A 17,788-nucleotide genomic window follows, 5' to 3' on the forward strand; every position below is an offset into this window, starting at 1 on the left:
GGAAATAAATGAATTTTCTAAGCTTGCGCGATTAGGATTTCACGGAAATTAACTCGCTGACGAATTATCGACGCTGTTGGGTCAGCGTGGTTGATATCGCCTACTGGACGATAACCCGTGGACAAAGTCATTATACGTATGGTATAGTACCTATGTACATACATGGCAGTTTTTTGCTTTTTCTTTCCTCCACGAAGGTTCTTTGGCTGACCCACGTGGTTGTAAAGGCATGCACGCGTGTGTAAAATTCCCTTTGTTGGCGTTGCTGTTGGCGTTGGCGTTACCGAGTGACGCATGCGAAAGATTCGTCGTTTCTGCATCGTGTTTCCAACTCGAACACGCTCTTATCTCTTTGCTAATTATTTAAGCTAATTTCAACCGGAAAAGCTTTCAAGGTTGGGCATCAAATTTGCTAAGAATGAAAGAGAAATGTTCGATTTTTATAGATTGAAAAGGCACAAGCTCAATTTTATTTTATTAATTTACCATTTCCTGTACGTTATTATACCTTCAATCTTTTTTCAATGAAAAAAAATTTCATTGAAATTACTCGTTCTGTTATTAACTCATTAACCATAATTATTCGTCTAATTGGAGCGTTGAGTCTTGTAGAATTTATCGGCCGACAAGCATCAGTTTACTCGTAGTATAAATATAATTTTAATTCGAGCGGAAAGCAACGTTTCAAAGGAACGGTAAATATCTTTTTTCGAAACGGAACAAAGTTATTAGATAACGGTGAGCGATTGAACAATATACAGACAATTACGAATTTCATTCGGACGATTCTTATGTGTAAATTTAAACCTATTTATGTAGATTTACGTTTATCGCGATTAAGTTGTCGCGAGGAATTGATCGTTTTACTCTTATAATTGCATACGTGAATCGCAATTGATTCATAAAGAACACGTGGTGGTCGCGTTTCAATGGTTGCTCTCTTCTCGATACTTGATGCCACGTAGAAAAGAGTCTGATTCTTCAATTGCCGTACGCTGAACGCTGTACGCTGTACTACGCATACTGCAATACGAGTGTCGCTTTTTATTCGTTTGATCGTCAGTGTATGTAGTACATAATTATAAATATATATAAATAAATTAAATGATTTACACGTTTTTTAACATTTTGAAATGTTATAAATGCAGTTCTTAAATAAAAAAAACTACATATTATGAGAAAATTCATAAGCTGTTAAGATCAATGACAATTGGAATAATGCTTGGTAAAGTATGAGCATCAATTTTTCTACAATCTCTGTTTGATGATTATGTTTGATGTTTCGATTCACCGGACATTAGCGTAAAGTAAATATACTTCTGTTCTTAATTATTGGTTAACGAGGTAGGCGATAAGGGGGATAGGAATTGCTGTTAAAAAGTATTCTTTTCTTCGTTAATGCTGGAAATGTTGAATTTCAAGTAGCATCCGGTTGGTTCGTTTGCTCATCGAGAAATCGAGGACAGCCGGTTATTTGCGTTTATATGGACAAGCATTTAACGAATCGTTGAAATGAACTGTGTTGTGTTGAGTTTACTGCTGCAGCACCCCGCTGCTGTAGAAGAAACCCGCGGGAAAATTCTCAGCGCCCTTTGCTTTCCATACAAACCTTTCCTACGACTTTTTTCCCTGCATTTCACACGCGAATGTTTTTATTTTTTCGCGAGAGCCATTAGAAAATTGTTAACTTTGCTTCGTTCTAACTTGGCGGGTTCCGGCCTGACGTTTCTAGCCAAACATGTAAATGCCATACATTCTTAGATCATACGACGAAAGGAAACGAGGAAAGCAATTTCTCGATAATACTTCAATTTAATCGTAAGTGATAAAAAAATTATGTAAATGGAGAACGGTGCTCCAACAGTGTTAGAAGAAGAATTTGCATAATTCCAATTCCAGTTTACGCTTCACCAATTTCGCTCGTAAACCTTAGAATTTGAATGTGGGAACAGTTGTGTATGTGTGTACCGGAAGTAGATTTTCCAGTACAAATGTTTCGAGAATTGAAGGTAGAATCGGTAACGACGCGTTACCATTTTTCTATCATTTTACCCGTTAGCCGTTTATTTTTCAACGGTTCCGTTAATGTTACGGATCTATAATAGAAGAGTGTGAAGATGGCGATGAAGAAATTAAGAAATTAAGAAATTAAGAAATTAAGAAATTGGATATAAAAATTCATGAAATTCGGAGGAAGAAGGAAAGTCACGCAAAGCATGATCTGTAATGTCTGTAAGTTTCGAAACGAAACGCTACACTGACTTTCTCGTCGACCATGTGAACCGCAGCTGCAAAATGAAACACGTGGTCACCCGTTTGCGTTCCCCATGCATGCGGATCTTGCTGGACGACGAAAATAAATATTCTTTCTAATCCCGGACAATGCTAACGTTTCGGTTCTTGAATCTTGAATCTTGAATTTTTCAAACGAAACGCGTGATTAGAACATGGGATATTTTTAACATGCTCGTAGGTTTTTCCTCAACTGTTTGCCTATACGACTGAACTGAAAACGAAAATATCATATTTCAACGTCGCGTGTGTTGTTTATCTCTCTTGGCATAGTGGGTTGATTTGAAAGAAGATTTGCATAAAAGCAATGTAACCCAGATTTCATCGAAATCGAAATCGAAATCGAAATTACTTGGTTTGCTAAGCGGAACGAAGCTGATTGTGAGTGGCGAACGGCGCCATGTGGGGAAAGGAGAATGGCGTTAGAAAGAAAGATTCTGCGCCTCTTCTACCTCTTCTCGCTCAACTCCTTGAAGCGAGTTAATTTTCCTGCGGCTTCCGGTGACCTTGGACACCGGTGCGGTGCGGTGCAGCAGCCGCAGGAAGGAAGGAAGGAAGGAAGGAAGGAACGAACGAACGAACGAACTATCTCATTCATTGTGTCTCGTGGGGATGGATAGCGAGAGGATAATTGGGGGAGCGAGCAGCACTCGGTCATCCTCTCGTCGTTCTCGCTTAGCTGGAATGCCGCGAATACCGATTCCCCATAGGTCGTTCACCCGCGTTCTCCACGACTCGTTTGCGCTCGTTTCCTCTCGTCTCCACTCGTGCACGCTCGTGCTCGCCCCTTTGCTTCCTCTTCGTTCCGTGCAAAGTCTTTCGTCAACGCGTCTTTTCGAAAAAGCGCGTCAATCCTTTTTGAACCGATATTTTCTTTTATTTATTCAATTGTAAAATGAGGAGGACGATGGTGTGTGCGTCGCTCGGTGGATTTTTATTTGTCAAAAATAGCGTTGAAACTGGCCAGCTCCAGAATTATCCCAGTTAATGAAGACGAAACGTCGCGTCGTTTCGTAGAAACGTGACAAATTTATCCCAACGACCAGGCTGTTTGCTCGTTATCGTGATTAATAATCGCGAACCGAGTGAAACAACCACACCGTTAAACTGACAATCACCAGTTACCGAGAAAGATTCTGCTTACGCTTACCAGCGAAATAGCGTTCATGTTGAACACTTGGCTCGACAGCCGAACGATTTCATTCGTACGCTACGTCGCGTCGCGTCGCGTCGCGTCGCGCCAAGGGTCAGCAAACCGCGTTTTAACGAGAACGAAATGGAAAAGATGCTGACCGATTATGCCTCTTCTGCCCTCTTCACCTTTCTCCATTCCCTCGTACTGTACATACTTCTTTGTTTTAGCGAACAGACGCTACACGTCGCGTCGACGAAAGTAAAAGGATTTTCCTCCAGACTGCTCGAGAAATCTTTTTCTTTCTGTTACCTGTCTTTACAGATCGATACTTGGTAGATTCTGAATATTTTTCATTTGTAAATAATGAAAATAATTTTGCTTTCTGACGTCTGAGGTCTGACGTTTCGCTAAAATTTTAAACTTAAGTCGCAAATATTTACAAGCAGAATTTGGCATCCTGCTTAGATTCGTAGGTGGTAGTGATTTATGTATTTCAAGAAGGATGACTAAGAATCTTTCATACAAATATACATTTCGTACTATATACATATTTCAATGAATTCTTCTCTTCTATTTGGAACTCGCTACCTCCTAGAGTGCATGTCTGAATCATTGTACCGGTGCGGTGGTAGTTGGCGTTTGATAGGCAAATTTCGTGGGCTACACCCCGCCCGTTTCATCGCTTCTATTGCTTAATTTGCATTTAATGGAGTCTGGTATCTGTTTCCTCTATGCTATTAGATTGCTTCCATAGTCATTTTACTTTTTCTTCGGAACAACTACCAACGACGAATCGAACGAATCGAACGAATGGTTAAAAGTTGCGGCACACAACGACCAACTGAATGGACAAAAAGAAAAATGAAAGCATACAAGAATAGAAGGACGAAAGAGGAAGCGTAGTGTGTAACGCGAGTAACCGAGAGCGTAGATGGTAGATCGGTCTGACGTAGACGGTAAAAGTGCAAGAGCGCGGTTTAATTTCGGCTTTCCTCGGGCCGAAAATATTCGCACCACTTTCCGCGGCGGCATAGCTTCGCGGCTAACAGGGATTCCTAGGGGGACCGATGTACACTTACCTAATTATAGTTGCATAGAAATTTGTAAGGGGATACCGTGTCCGCGCCTTATGCACGCTTGGTCGCACGACGACGCAAGTTTACGCACGCACGCGGAAGATTCTGTGCTTGCTTGCTCGCTTGCTTGCTTGCTTGCTTGCTTGCTTGCTTGCTTGCTTGCGTGCGTCTCGTGCACAGCCACAGCTTCCGGATAAATCTTACTTTTCTTTTTCCCTTGCTTTTCCCCACTCTCTTTACTTATTTTCTCAGCGTGCAGACAAGAAGCACGTAATAAGAAAAATAAAGGCACAGCTTGTGTAGTTGATGATCGTTGCGCGGAAAGGGGATGATTTCTTATTTAAGAGTGTAACTTGAGAATGCGGAATGAAAATTTAGATATATTTAAGAATTCTGTCGAAACGTTTCACGCTTCGTTTTCTTGCGACATCTTTTTCTCACATAAAAGATAAGTATTATATAAGAATTGTAGGAGTAACAAAAGCGAGAGTAGGCTTGTTCTCTAAAGATAGTAATCGATCTAGGAGCATAGGTATGCTTCCTGAAACATCTAGCAAGAATTTCGACACGATCCCTTCCGTCTATCAGATCTATCAGATCTATCAGAATGTATAGGTACCTATTTGTTGCAGTTTAAAAGCACGATTACTCGGAAAAGAGATAAACGTTCAATCGCTTAAAAAGCGTATAGGTATAATCGAGACTCGTTATACTTTTTTACCAGCCGGTTGCCAGCCACTTGGATGTCCTTCTTTTCAACATACCAGTTGTTCGCTTCTTTAAGATTTTATACTTTATTAAAATCATCAAAGTATGTATAGTATGTATATCAATAGGTTTAAATCGAGTAGATGTGCCAGCCACGTCTTTCTAATAGTCTTCGATCGTCTAAAGATTGATCTTTCAAAATTATTTGTACTTGTTGTCAAGAATGTTGGGGGGTATTCGTGTCCCTGGTGGAATTGGAACGGTTCAATCTGATCATTTAATCTGCGGAAACAGATTTATGCGGTTCTCGTGTCTATTTTCATTTCAGTCGATGTTTCCTCGCTCACAGTGCAGAAATTGAAGGACCGATATCGCGACAAGGCGTGTACTCGTATGTACCCTGTACCCGATTCAAGGAAGCGAAGTTTCCATTATCGATTACGTGTCTTCGTCAGGTGTGGTCGCGTGCGGTTATAAATCTACAGGAAAATGGACGGTGACTCGACGACATCGGTAACCGATCCCTTTCACTCGCCACATTGATATTCTCGTTACATAAATTCTTCGATTAATTAGGCCTCGTTATCTTAATCAAGTCTTCTTTCCATAGAATAAAAAGTGCGCTACGTTGATTAACATGATCGTTTGTTTTCGAATCATCGTTCGAGAAGCAAATCTGTTGACATTGATTTATCATGAATTAATTAAATTATGGAATAATTCCATTAATTAATGTCTAACGTGATCAACGAGTCGTTAATGCTTTGGTAAATAAAATTGAATTGCAAAAGAATACATATATGATATAAGGGATTGCATATCAGGGGAAATTAGTGTACCGGTGGTCGGCTGGTGCAATTCTAATGCGGTTGCAACACCAGTTCAAGTGGGCGTAGAAGCGCAGACACCCTTACTGTGTACGTTCATCCACCGTTGCTTCCGGCACGTACTCCATGTCCGCGATGATTCTGCAAATACTACGCGATACCGCAATTTACCGGACTTTACACGCCTTAGTTTCGGTGCCTTCTCCGCTTCGTTGTAAAGTCGCGGTTTAATTAGGCGAGGAGCTGACGTTCACCGCTACACTTCTGGCCAAAGGGGGCATACCTACATATATGTATAAACTCGCACGTCGATTTCGTTCGCGGCCACCAGCGGCCACTTTTGGCCAGAGGATTTTCCGGCTGCTGTGGCGCTCGCGCGCCTCGTTGAATCGCGGTAGTGTGTCATTCTAAAAATAGAGAGAGGTTGAAACGAGAGAATAGCCACGAACCCGGAGAAAGAGAGAAGGGATCGGACTCGTATAGTCCCGGTCGTGAACCCGAAGAACGACCTCGAAGAAACGCTGGTCAAAGAGAGAGAGAGAAGCGTAGAAGAGCGCATAGGAGAGCGAGGGAAGAAGATGGAGAAAGGGAGAGAAAAAGATCGACGGTCAGAGATAGAAAAGAAGGAAAGAGAAGAAGATTAAATTAAACAGACAGCATTGCAAAAGACTTTAAAAGCACGAGAGACGACGCGATTTTAAATATCACGGCTGTACTGTCGAGCATGGAAAAACTTGGCAATACGCATGCGCCGCGCTGCGCCGCGCTGCGCCGCGCTGCACCGCGCTGCACCGCGAAACTCTAGCACGCGCGCATGTGCATTACCTTCTGTTTCCAGCACTTTCTAACTTTATGGCACCGCGTCCATCGTTCATTTCTCTTCCTCCCTTTATAAATCGATCACTATACGTACAATATATGTATTCTTCCTCTCTTATAATTTAACTCTTCGTTTATACGACGAGACCATGAATTTTCAGAAAATTCATTCACTCTGATTTTTCCGTCGCTCCAGGAAGCAATCGTGGAAGAAGCGGTGTATCCTTGAGGAGTTTCAGATTTCATTTTCGAAATACATTCGGTCGTGGAACGGCATAAATACACGGGTGCACAGAATAGCTAATAATAGTAGGTTTTGGCTTGCCAGCCAACGACGCTGGCCTGCAATGATTCCCATACGGTTCCATATCTTTCGTTCGTATCAACGAGAAACCGAACGAAAGAAATTAACGCGACTTGGGCGAATTATACGACGACCGAGGCTCTCGGCCGAAGTAAAATCCAGAGCAATCTAAGAATAGACGTGGACGGTGTGCTTTGCGAGATAGAATCCTCCCGTTCCTTTGCTTCTGCATACTTTCGTAATCGCGGCGGCGCGGTGGCGTCGGATCGCGGATGTTTACGCGTTAACCCCTACAGCATTTTTCTTTTCTTCAATTACCGTGAATCGTGCCGTGTGACATTATTTCTTATAGGACACCTGTTTGTTGTTTCTTAATAATCGTGAATTCGAAAAATTGCGTAACTCGTGCAACGTGGCCGGCCAAATCGACTGGCGTCGAATTAAATTTCGCTTTCTACGAGACCGTTTCTCGAGGAACGAAGCAAAGAAAATTGTTCGTCCAGAAATATCCGGTGACCTTCTTTCGAAGGAGGGGGGACGAAGAGGCGGGCAGTCATCGTCGATTTCACGGAAAAACAGTATGGCGATGTTCTCGGAACAGTTTCTTGAAAGGATGCTCTTTTATTGTTACAGGTGTCCACGGTGCGAGTGTCCGAGGAAGCGGGCGCGCCATAATGGCGGAGGTGGCGACCAAGAAGTCGATCAACGTAGTAAGTAGCAAGAAAAGCGAAGTGTGCAGTGTTCAATCTAACAATGGTTTGATCGAATTGGATAACCTAACCGCCGGTAACAAACAACTAATCTCGCTGTGTGACACCAACGACGACGAGGACGACCTAATCCTGACTAATAACACGCGTAACGAGTTGGACAGCGACGATAAGAGTCTTCAGGAATTGATCGAGAGCGAGTTGGCTCTAAGAATCTGTTCGAACAACGAGCCGCAAGCGAGCATTCACGACGCGGACATGGAACAAGTAGAAGAGGAAGGAGAAGAAGAAGAAGAAGATACCACCAACGAACCGGAAACGGTCAAAAGGATCCTTCTAGACAGACAACAGGATATCGTTGACGCGAATTCAGAGTTTATCGCGGCGGAAAGCGAGCATTCGGCTTTAATTGAAAAATCCTACAATTATCAAAACGGTCACGTGTCACCGGACACAAAAATCTGTTACGAGGAGGAGGTGAAGCCGGAGCCGATCATGGTTGCAATCAGAGACGAGCAGGAACAAGAGGTAGAAGAAGAGCAGGTATTCGATGAACAACCGGAAGTTGGCAGCACGATAGTCGTTCAAGAAACAACGACGATCGAGATGGATCGATCGGCGGCACGCGACTCGTCGGACGATGACAAACCGTTCCGGCAAAACGAGGATAACGAGGATAACGAGGATCCTTCTCCGAGTTATCCTGTTTGCAGACCGGCGGAGGTTGAGGATAGGCCACCGGAAGTGTCCAGCATGATCGTGGAATCGTTCGAGCCCAGCTGCGAAAACGAACAGGAGGACCGAGTAACCACAATGCCTGTCGTCTACGGCGACAAGTATCAAGAAGAAAGAGAGGTCGAGGACACGGTACTGGAAGAACATCTCGATCAGACGGAAGCTGGAGCAACCACCGAGAGTGATCCTATGAAAATCGAGCAATTGGATAACTGGACGGAACAGTCAGCTTTCGTTGAAAATCAACAAACTGGTCAGTTTTCGGATAATTTTGATCAGACTCTGTGCCAAGAGGGTATCGAACTCTGCTCCACCGACCAACAATTAGTCAAGGAGTCCTCGTTACGAGAAAACAGCAAACTAGAAGCATCTCTACGATCTAAATGTAACAAGGAAGACTTAAAGGAAGAATCGAAAGTATCAAAAACAGAAGAAAAGATTCCTTCTAACGTTGCGGAAGAACCGGAAGAACCGGAAGAGGAGGCTCCAGGATCTCCTGTACAATCGAGAAGTTTCGACGATGGTGCGATGAGTCGATCCGAGAGTTCTGCCGATGCCATCAGCACTCAAGAGTTTATAGATACCGAACGACGAGTGCTCAGCGAGGAAAATGAGGATCAACAGATCGTTCAGGAAGAGGTCCAACCTCCGTCCACGGAAAAGATCGAGCCTCCGATAGAAGAAGAAGAAGAAGTGGAAGGGAAAGAAGAAATAAATGATAACACGGATGAACAAAACGCGATAGCGGAATCGTCCAGTGAATTGTCGGTTTCTGAGCCTACGTTTATCGAGAAGACCGAAGTGGTGATATCCGAGAGTAACGTAACCATTTTCTCGGAAACGAGATGCTTGGAAACCGAAAACGAATCGGAAGCATTGATCGAAGAACAGATTCAAAGCGAACAACAACTCGATTCAGGAAGCTCTCTACGTGCACCACTTGCCACACCCGATGACGAGATCAGCGACGTTTCTAACGCGTGTGACGTAAGTTTTCTTGTTGCTTTTTCTTGCAATTAATCTACTGATTATAATTTTCAACTTGAATTCGAGTCAGTTGAATTTTTTTTTTTTCGATGCTTGCTGCTTGCACCCGTCGCGGTCGATTGATCCGAAGAATGATCAGTGTTGTTTCTTTTGCTTGCTGTGCTTGTTTCAGATTGTCAATTTCTTTAGATAGCGTTCTCTACATACATAGGTACATAGGTATATAGACTCTACGAAATAGGTATGCATCGAGTAATTCTTGCAAACGAGTCATTCCGACTCCGCTTTTTCTGCCTCGTACACTGCAACACTAATTACACCGTAGCAGCTCCCACGCATATTTCGTGCCTCGAACAATTAATCTCATTAAATTCTTGGCAACTACAGAAATCACAGATAAGCTCGCAGATAAGTTCTTTGACCGCGCAACCGACCAACGACTCTTTCTTTTATATTCGCAACTTTTAATTTGTTCAATTGCACGAGCCGATGTATAGGTACACAGGCGATACTTTCCGAAATACGCGGATGCCGTACTAACGCGCGAACTGTGGCGTCTTTAATTAAGGAACAGAAATGTAATTGGCTCGTTAAGACCGCGCAACCACGCGTAACCACTTTCCTTCTCCGTTATTTCTCTTCATTGACACCCGTAAGAATACGTGCGAGCGTGCGAGGAAAACAACCAACGAATGTAGTTCACGGCTACGAGCGGAATTACGGGTAGCCGGTAACGCGAGCCGAAACTCAACCTGTCCGTTAATTAAGCGTCGTCTAATTAAAAAAACGCGTTTATCTTGTCAATCGTGATCGAACTTACTACTTAAATCAAAAAATAAATTATTTATTCGTACATCGATATACATCGTAGATTTTTCGTACCAACGAGGTGTGTAATGAAATATTTTTAAATCAGTTATCTAGCTGTTATCTGATAAACTTGTTCAAAGATAGGTATCATTATCTAGAAATGGTATAAAAAATAAGGGAAAAGATTGAAAATTAATCTTTTCGATTTCCCTCTTAGGTAATTCTTATTTCGCGTCAGGAAACGAGATAAAAGACATCTTATCAAAGTGTTTACTTTCGAAGAAAGATAACGAGCGACTGACGATGAGTTAACAACTTCTTTTCATTGCAAACATTCGCGTTGCAAATCTGTCGAAATATGGCAATACAATATTACTGAGTCACCACGTCCTCGAGTGACCAATTGATTTTCTAGGTATAATCGTAATAAATGGGTAATTATTAGTTAGGTTAACGAGTAATATTTAGATTATCAAGCCAAAGACAATGTCGTTGGCGCGGTGCGGTTCAAGTAAGCGTAGCTTAAACACAAGTTCAGCGTAGCTCGACGACACGAATAGAATAGAAACAAGGAGGATAATTCAGAGAGCCCCACGTGAGCGGATCGCCGCGTACCGGAAGCAATCCGCTCGCGTTTATCAACGCGTCGCGGTCGCTACGAAACCGCGTTATCAGACAAGTCGGTTCAACGACCACCGCCCATGTCGTCTGCGCGTCTAGAAGCCTATTCTGTTCTACATACATACGAGTATATGTACATATAGGTATGTAGCTACTATTTATAATCGTGGAATTTTCATTCAGCCGCTATCTTGAAACACTTTCAGTAGCCGAACCGTAATTTGTCACTGAAAATCAGAGGTCGGTGATCCTTTAGCCGTGAAATTTAGAATCAGGTAGTGAAAGTTTTGATGCGTTAAGGAAATTTTGGTGACACCAATTGATATTGCACTTTCATCCAGTTAAACCTTTCCACCTTTTCACCTTTCCACTTTTCCGCCAAAGTGTCACACACCTTTTCCACCAATTCACGTTTCACCAAGAAAAACGTTAAAGTTTCTGGATGCTCCAATTCTCTCGTCTCTCATACGTGTTACATACTAGCAAAAGAAGATGATTGCCGTTCGAAAAAGAAACGTACATAACGCGCGTTTCAAGCACGCTTTGAACGAAGATATCGAGGTCGAATGTTTCATGGTGAACCATCGACCAATCGTACGGCTCCGTCTGCCGGATCAGCCGGCTTACCTTTCGTTATGCTATCTGAACACCGTCTGGTTCCCCTTCGTACCCATATACCTATGGGTACATACCTGTACACGCGGCCAACCGTCTCCCTGTGTCCGCTGGAAACGACCAATCGCGGAAATCCATCCTATCCCCACGATTTCCTCCTGCCATGCCGTACACTGTACACGCTTTGGAGAGCACCGAGTTTCCTGAACCCCTTTAACTCTTCTTCAACGTTCAGACATCTCTGCACTCCTTCGTGGCTGGCTGCTCGTCGAGGATGATTTTCGGCCAGGTACGACCTTGGACCTACGTTTCAAATAAAACTACTTTTCCAATTTTTCAAGCAATTACTACTCAAATATGTTAAGCACCGCCTCCTACGCGTTGATTATTCATGCAAGCTTTACGCACTGTTTATTCTTGAAATCTTCACTGATCTTTAATGCAATCGAGGCAATTCAGTTGCCAACGTTAACTGTTCTTCAAAATTTCCTCTACTTTATTACTATCATCGTTCATTCTAACAGGCTAGAAACGTGATTCCTTTCTCCTTCTATCTCTCCTTCCCTCTCGTCTACACTCTTTCACGTTCTTCAGTCAGCTTTCGTCGACCTGTTTGTCGAGGTGGACGCGAATCGTCTTCTTACCGCTACTCCTAATCTCTGTGTACCGTGTAGTATGTACACGCATACGTGTCAAAGATTTTGGGTAACCAAGTGAACGACGCAAAGTTTGAGAAAGTGCGCTTTCGCGGATTAAAATCGTTTCTTTCGATGTGGTTCACGATTTTTTAAGGTTTCAGTGTTTCATGTTTAACGCGTTCTTCACTGGTTCTTCACTTAAAAGAGAAAGTTGATACATCATTTTTAAGCGAAAGACGCGATATTTATACTAACGATAAATGGCAACCATAAGTATACGTACAAGGATTCACGAATCCTTTTTGTTTTTTAAATATTATAAAAGGTAAACGATAACGCGTATCAGTGAGTTGAAGGAAAAAAAATTCATAAGTTATCCGAAAATTGTGAAAGTGAATCGAGGAAGCACATCGTTGGTGAATTAGAAAGTCTGGGAGCAACGTTACGAAAGTTCCTGGCTGATCTCGTTCACCGTGACCATCCTGTTTATCAGGAAAAATCGCCACGCGACGAATCTCCTCCACCGATGGAAGGAATCCGCGCGAAATCAGGAGGGGATATTAATTAAGAAACGAAACACGTCTGCGTGACTCGTTGTTGGTCGGCTTTCCTGAAGAATGCGGTGTGATCGCGATTCGAATCGAGTTCTCGGAGAGTTTACGCGACGCTAGTAACGAGGCATCGCGTTCATCAACGATAGATAGATAGATAGATAGATTCAACTATTTTACAAAAATCATCATTAATAATAAGAACACGTCACGCAAATGTTGCAATTAATTCTATAATCTCGAAAATGTTCATTTTAAAAGATTAAAATAACTTATGCGAATGGAAGGAATCACTAGACTGTCAGACCGGAAGTTCATTAGGCATAACGAGCATGATAAAAATCGCCGTGAGAAAATCACCGTTGCACCGTTTAGAACGCTCGTAAAGGTGTCACTTACTTATCGTCTTTTGACCTTGGTAATTTTTATTTAATTTTCTCAAATCGAAGAAAAAATGATAAAATTATTAAAATAGTTGACTTGAAAAAAAAAAAAAAAAAAAAAAATATAATAATAATTTAAAGATCACGTGTAGTTATACGATGTTTAAATAATTTATACGCGACTCGACGCGACGCGACGGTCATTAATGCCTTGTTAACGCGTGAAAAAGGAATGCACGACACTCGTTCTCTTCCTCAACGAATTGCCCATTGATCACATTTGTACAACGCATTCCTCTCTCTCTCTCTCTCTGTATATGTATATTTCTATTGTATGCTGTAAGTTGCTGTGAGATCCAGCGAGAAAATAATGTAATTACAAAAAACATTGTTACGCATAATATCTTCGCCATCGTATAAAAAAATCTTGTATTTGCGGTGCGTCCTGTTTAAGGCTATATCATAGATATGTACATATAGGCCATGCGATCAGCTGACGCGCAATCGGAGAATCAAGTTACGTTTACGACACGATCGATCTACTTTCGAAAGGAAGAAGCGACATTTCTCGATGCACGATAGAAACTCGTATTGCGATTACACGGTGTCACATTCTCAATATGCAAAATAGTAGGCCGTTCGTCAGCCTCGACTTAGCAAACGGCTACGAAAAAGAATCGTTTCGCTTATCGTGACGAGACTTTAACTCCTGAGAATTCAAAAGATCTATCATTAGGAAATTTGTTCTAGCAACATCCTTTTAGTTTGTTCAAAGTTAAGAATTACCCTATACCGGTGAATTTTCGGTGAATTTTCGGTGAATTTTCGGTGAAATGAGGCAATTAAATAACCAGAAGATGTATTTTCTTGCACAGAGCGAAAGCCGCGAGGAGACGATAACAACGAGCACAACGGTGACATCGCCAGGCACAAAGGTCGGTACGAAGACGAAGAAGAAGAAAATCGAGGGGGTAGCCGGAAACGATGCCTCGCCTAACCTCACTCCCCGCACAAAGAAGACCAAGAAGAGCAAGAAGAGCGAACTCGAGAAGGAGAACATCTCCGTGGTAAGTGGATGTCGCGAGCGCGTTCCCTGATTTTCGATTTTCCAGCAGGCTTTCGTCAACTTGTTCTTTCTTGCGAGCGGAAATTGGATGGCCTGAAAGATGATGGTACCGAGATCGCCGTGACACAAGTACTATGTAGCCGTGTGCATGGATCGTTAACGTCCTGTTAATTAGCGGTGTTGGAACATCCACATCGATCGATGGTGATGATCGTCTTACCGAGAAAACCGGAAGTCAATGTTTAATCCTTACGATTAGTTGCATGCACGTTGGGTCGATTCCAGACAATTTTCACTTTAATCGTTGTCGACAGAAAGGAATCGTTGTCGGCTTTTCTATGGACTTTTTCGTTTTCTCTACAACCTTTTGTTCCACCATTTAAAGAAAAGACGAATGGACGACGTGCTTAACGTTAATAATTATATATTTTTCTGGTCTATATACCTGTTATTCAAAATGAAAAATTCTAATTTATCTAAGCCTTACGTAAAACTCAAATAACCTTTGATAGTCTGCATGTAAAGTGTGCGCGTGTTTGTTTTTGTTTGTTTGTCAGAATTGTAACATGCAAGAGTCAAGCATGCACCCTGGTTCCCGACAGATGCACCCGGAAACGCTTGATTTCTCGGACGAGGACGATTTGTCGAACGTGAACGTGAAATCTCTGGTAAGTTGGGGGATCCAAATCGAAATTCTCTGAAACCCCAAGAAATCTGACAGGGGAAAATTTTTAAACTCGCGGGTATTTTTTTTTTTTTTTTTAATAAACCGAAAAACGTGTGATTGCAAAAAGATCGCGTGGCTGTTGAGCGTCGATTTCAATGAAGCTTCAACGAAGGATCCTCGTAATTTTTATTCTTATATTATACTTTATTCGTTAGAGTTTTGTATAAATTTTTTATGTAAAAATCAAGGAAAATCCTTTGAATTAATTTATTAGTTCTAAAAATCAGCTAGAAACGAGCCTTCCAAACGAATCAAAGGGAATAACCCTTTGATCGAAGATCCTAGTAGAATGCGAATCATCGTAGTCGGTCGCATGTGAGATTAGCTTGTGCATTTTGTGCATTTTGTGCATGCAGACACAGACTTACGTGTCGGAGACGAGTCGCAACGAACAGGATCGATGCTCGAAGGAAAAAATCGCGACCGGTGTATCGATCAAACAATTGGTAAGTGACAGTTGGTTCTTAATTCAATCGAATAGAATAGAATAGAATAGAATAGAATTTAAGCTTTTACATATACGTATTTACGTGGACTTTAACGAATTCTTTTTCTTCAATAAATCTTGAAATTTTCTTATTTCGCGGTAACGCTTGTTTCTTACGAAACATCGAATTTTGTCAGTTGTATTTTGTCCACTAACAGTGTCGTAGCTTTGGCGACATCTCGAACATGAGCGACAGCGATCAGACATACAGGAAAACGAATCACACGATGGAGAACGAGGAGGTTTGTATACCATTGTCACCTGATTCGTTTTCGATCTCAGCTTTTTCTTCATCTTCGGATAATAGTTATTCTGAAAAATGTTAATTAGTAGATTCGATGTGATGATATTATATTTAGTAGGTATACGACAGAGATACGATGCGACGCGACGCGACGCGACTATTAACAGTCATTACTGCATTAACTACTTTGTCAACTTCCTTGTTATTTGCTTCGCGATGTGTGGCAATAGGATTAATCGTATGACAAACAAACAATTTATCCTGATTATCGTAACAGCATTACTAATCGCATTACGAGTGCGAGCTTTGAGAAGCTATTTCAACAATTGAGAAATTTAATAACATATCTAATGGTAAATTAAACGTTTCACGAATTAGACAGTTTACCGGTCGATAGAATAAAAGCAGAAAGAAAAAGAAAAAGAAAAAGAAAAAGAAAAAGAAAAAGAAAAGCTTCGCGTAGCTCGTCACTCCGCGAAATTGTCCGCTAATCTGACTTCCCATTGACGCTCCGGACGGTCGTAGAAAGCAAGGTCGCTGGGTGATCTACGATTATGCGAGAAGGGTTACTCCAAGTTCACCAAAGATGCACTGGTCTTCGTCGGGGTGTCGGTCAAGGCCCTTGTAAGTACCTTTTGTGAACTTATCGGCCAACATTGAAGACAGTTTGAAGAAGTTTCTCTTTATACGTGTAACAGCCGATTCCTTTCGAGTCATGCAACGAACGATTGATCCGCTCGATGTTGTTCTCTCCGTCGTAGTCACTCGTCGTCACGCTCGCCAATGCTGTCTCTCCATTTAAGGGAGAGCCGGCTTTGATAATAACCTACTACTCATTTGCCCCACTTAACGGCAAGATGCTGACCGAGAATCGAGGTCTTACCGAGTATCCATCGTTCGTTTATATTCGTTTATATTCGTTTATATTCGTTTATATCGGTTATACAGTTACGGATTTCGAGTCGAGTGACATAATTCTGTGCCACCGTCCACCGTCATCGTCGAGTGAAATCGTGCTGACACCGCTACTATGTATATGTATATCGTACTACCGATACACACGATTTCGCGTCAATAAATAATTGCAATTCCCGTTTGCGCCGCGCGTCGATCTATACGACACCAAAGCCGAACAGTGTCAGAGAAAGCATACAAAAGGGAGATGGTGCCAAGAAGAAAGGCGAAAAAAAGAAAATGCAATTCCAACTCTGTCTTCGATGTTGGCCCCTCTCTCGTTCTTTGTCCTCTTTATCTTCGCTCTGACGATATGACGATAGAGCGGTTGCCGAGATTCGCATCAATTGGTTATTGCCAACTCTGGCCTTGCCAATTCTCAAGCCTCTAATCGTAAGTTGTTTCCTTATCAATTAACTTCTTTCTTTAGAAGAAGACTATGTGAGTATTTTAGCAAATTAAAGTTGCAACGCGATAAAAAATACATACCGCACCATCTATGGCAACCGCTTCTTGATCCTAGAAACACGAGAATGAATATAGCGCTTCAAATATTTACAACACTAACCCACAGCCCGTGCTGTTTCTTTCTTTTTGTTGTTTGATGCCCAATACCTGGCCGTGCATGAAATCTTAACCGACAAAACGATACTTACGAAACCAACCTCGGGACAGAGGGCTTCCTACTGTAGTTTGGCAAACTTAACGAGCCAGGGTAAGGACATGGATCGACCGAGGTTCGAGGTAAGCCCTTGAAGAGATGACCACCGTAACACCACCACCGTTCGTCTCTTCATCGCTTTTGCCCTTTCTCAGTATCCGCCGCTTTCTTCTTTAGCAAACTGCTTCAAAAGTTTGACTTTTTTTACTTTTTTCTCTTTTCTCTTTAATTGATCGATGGGTACCTATTAATTTGTGTAAGGTCATTTCTATGGTAGATTCGCTTGAAACGAAAGTTCTGCTTGTCCGAATTCATCTTGTAGCTGAAAACAGATTTCTCACTGATTTGTCACCGATTCAAAATTATTAAGGCGAGTAAAGTTAGATCTGACTCGACTCTGATAGGTTTCAAGATGAAAAACAAGCAGAATTTACAAGG

General features: G+C 42.0%; 1 protein-coding gene across 14 annotated transcripts in view; it reads left to right on the forward strand.

Annotated features, from left to right (window-relative positions):
* The window catches only part of LOC114877478 (xin actin-binding repeat-containing protein 2), a 40,418-nt gene that overhangs the window by 8,978 nt on the left and 13,652 nt on the right, over positions 1 to 17,788 (forward strand). For 6 of the 14 annotated variants that reach the window (XR_003789584.2, XM_029190111.2, XM_029190110.2 and 3 more), the window contains exons 2-8: positions 7,795 to 9,593; positions 14,087 to 14,278; positions 14,835 to 14,945; positions 15,361 to 15,450; positions 15,650 to 15,733; positions 16,261 to 16,359; positions 17,365 to 17,433. Coding sequence is in view for 13 of the 14 variants with exons in the window: in XM_029190110.2 (XP_029045943.2) it covers positions 7,795 to 9,593; positions 14,087 to 14,278; positions 14,835 to 14,945; positions 15,361 to 15,450; positions 15,650 to 15,733; positions 16,261 to 16,359; positions 17,365 to 17,433 (2,444 nt within the window). In the remaining variant the exon portion in view is untranslated. The remainder of the gene's footprint in view (positions 1 to 7,794; positions 9,594 to 14,086; positions 14,279 to 14,834; positions 14,946 to 15,360; positions 15,451 to 15,649; positions 15,734 to 16,260; positions 16,360 to 17,364; positions 17,434 to 17,788) is intronic. The other 8 variants (XM_046287073.1, XM_046287075.1, XM_046287076.1 and 5 more) reach the window with 6 other exon arrangements.

This window comes from Osmia bicornis, chromosome 9 (genome assembly GCF_907164935.1).
Source record: "Osmia bicornis bicornis chromosome 9, iOsmBic2.1, whole genome shotgun sequence".
In the NCBI taxonomy this organism is placed as follows: Eukaryota; Metazoa; Arthropoda; class Insecta; order Hymenoptera; family Megachilidae; genus Osmia; species Osmia bicornis.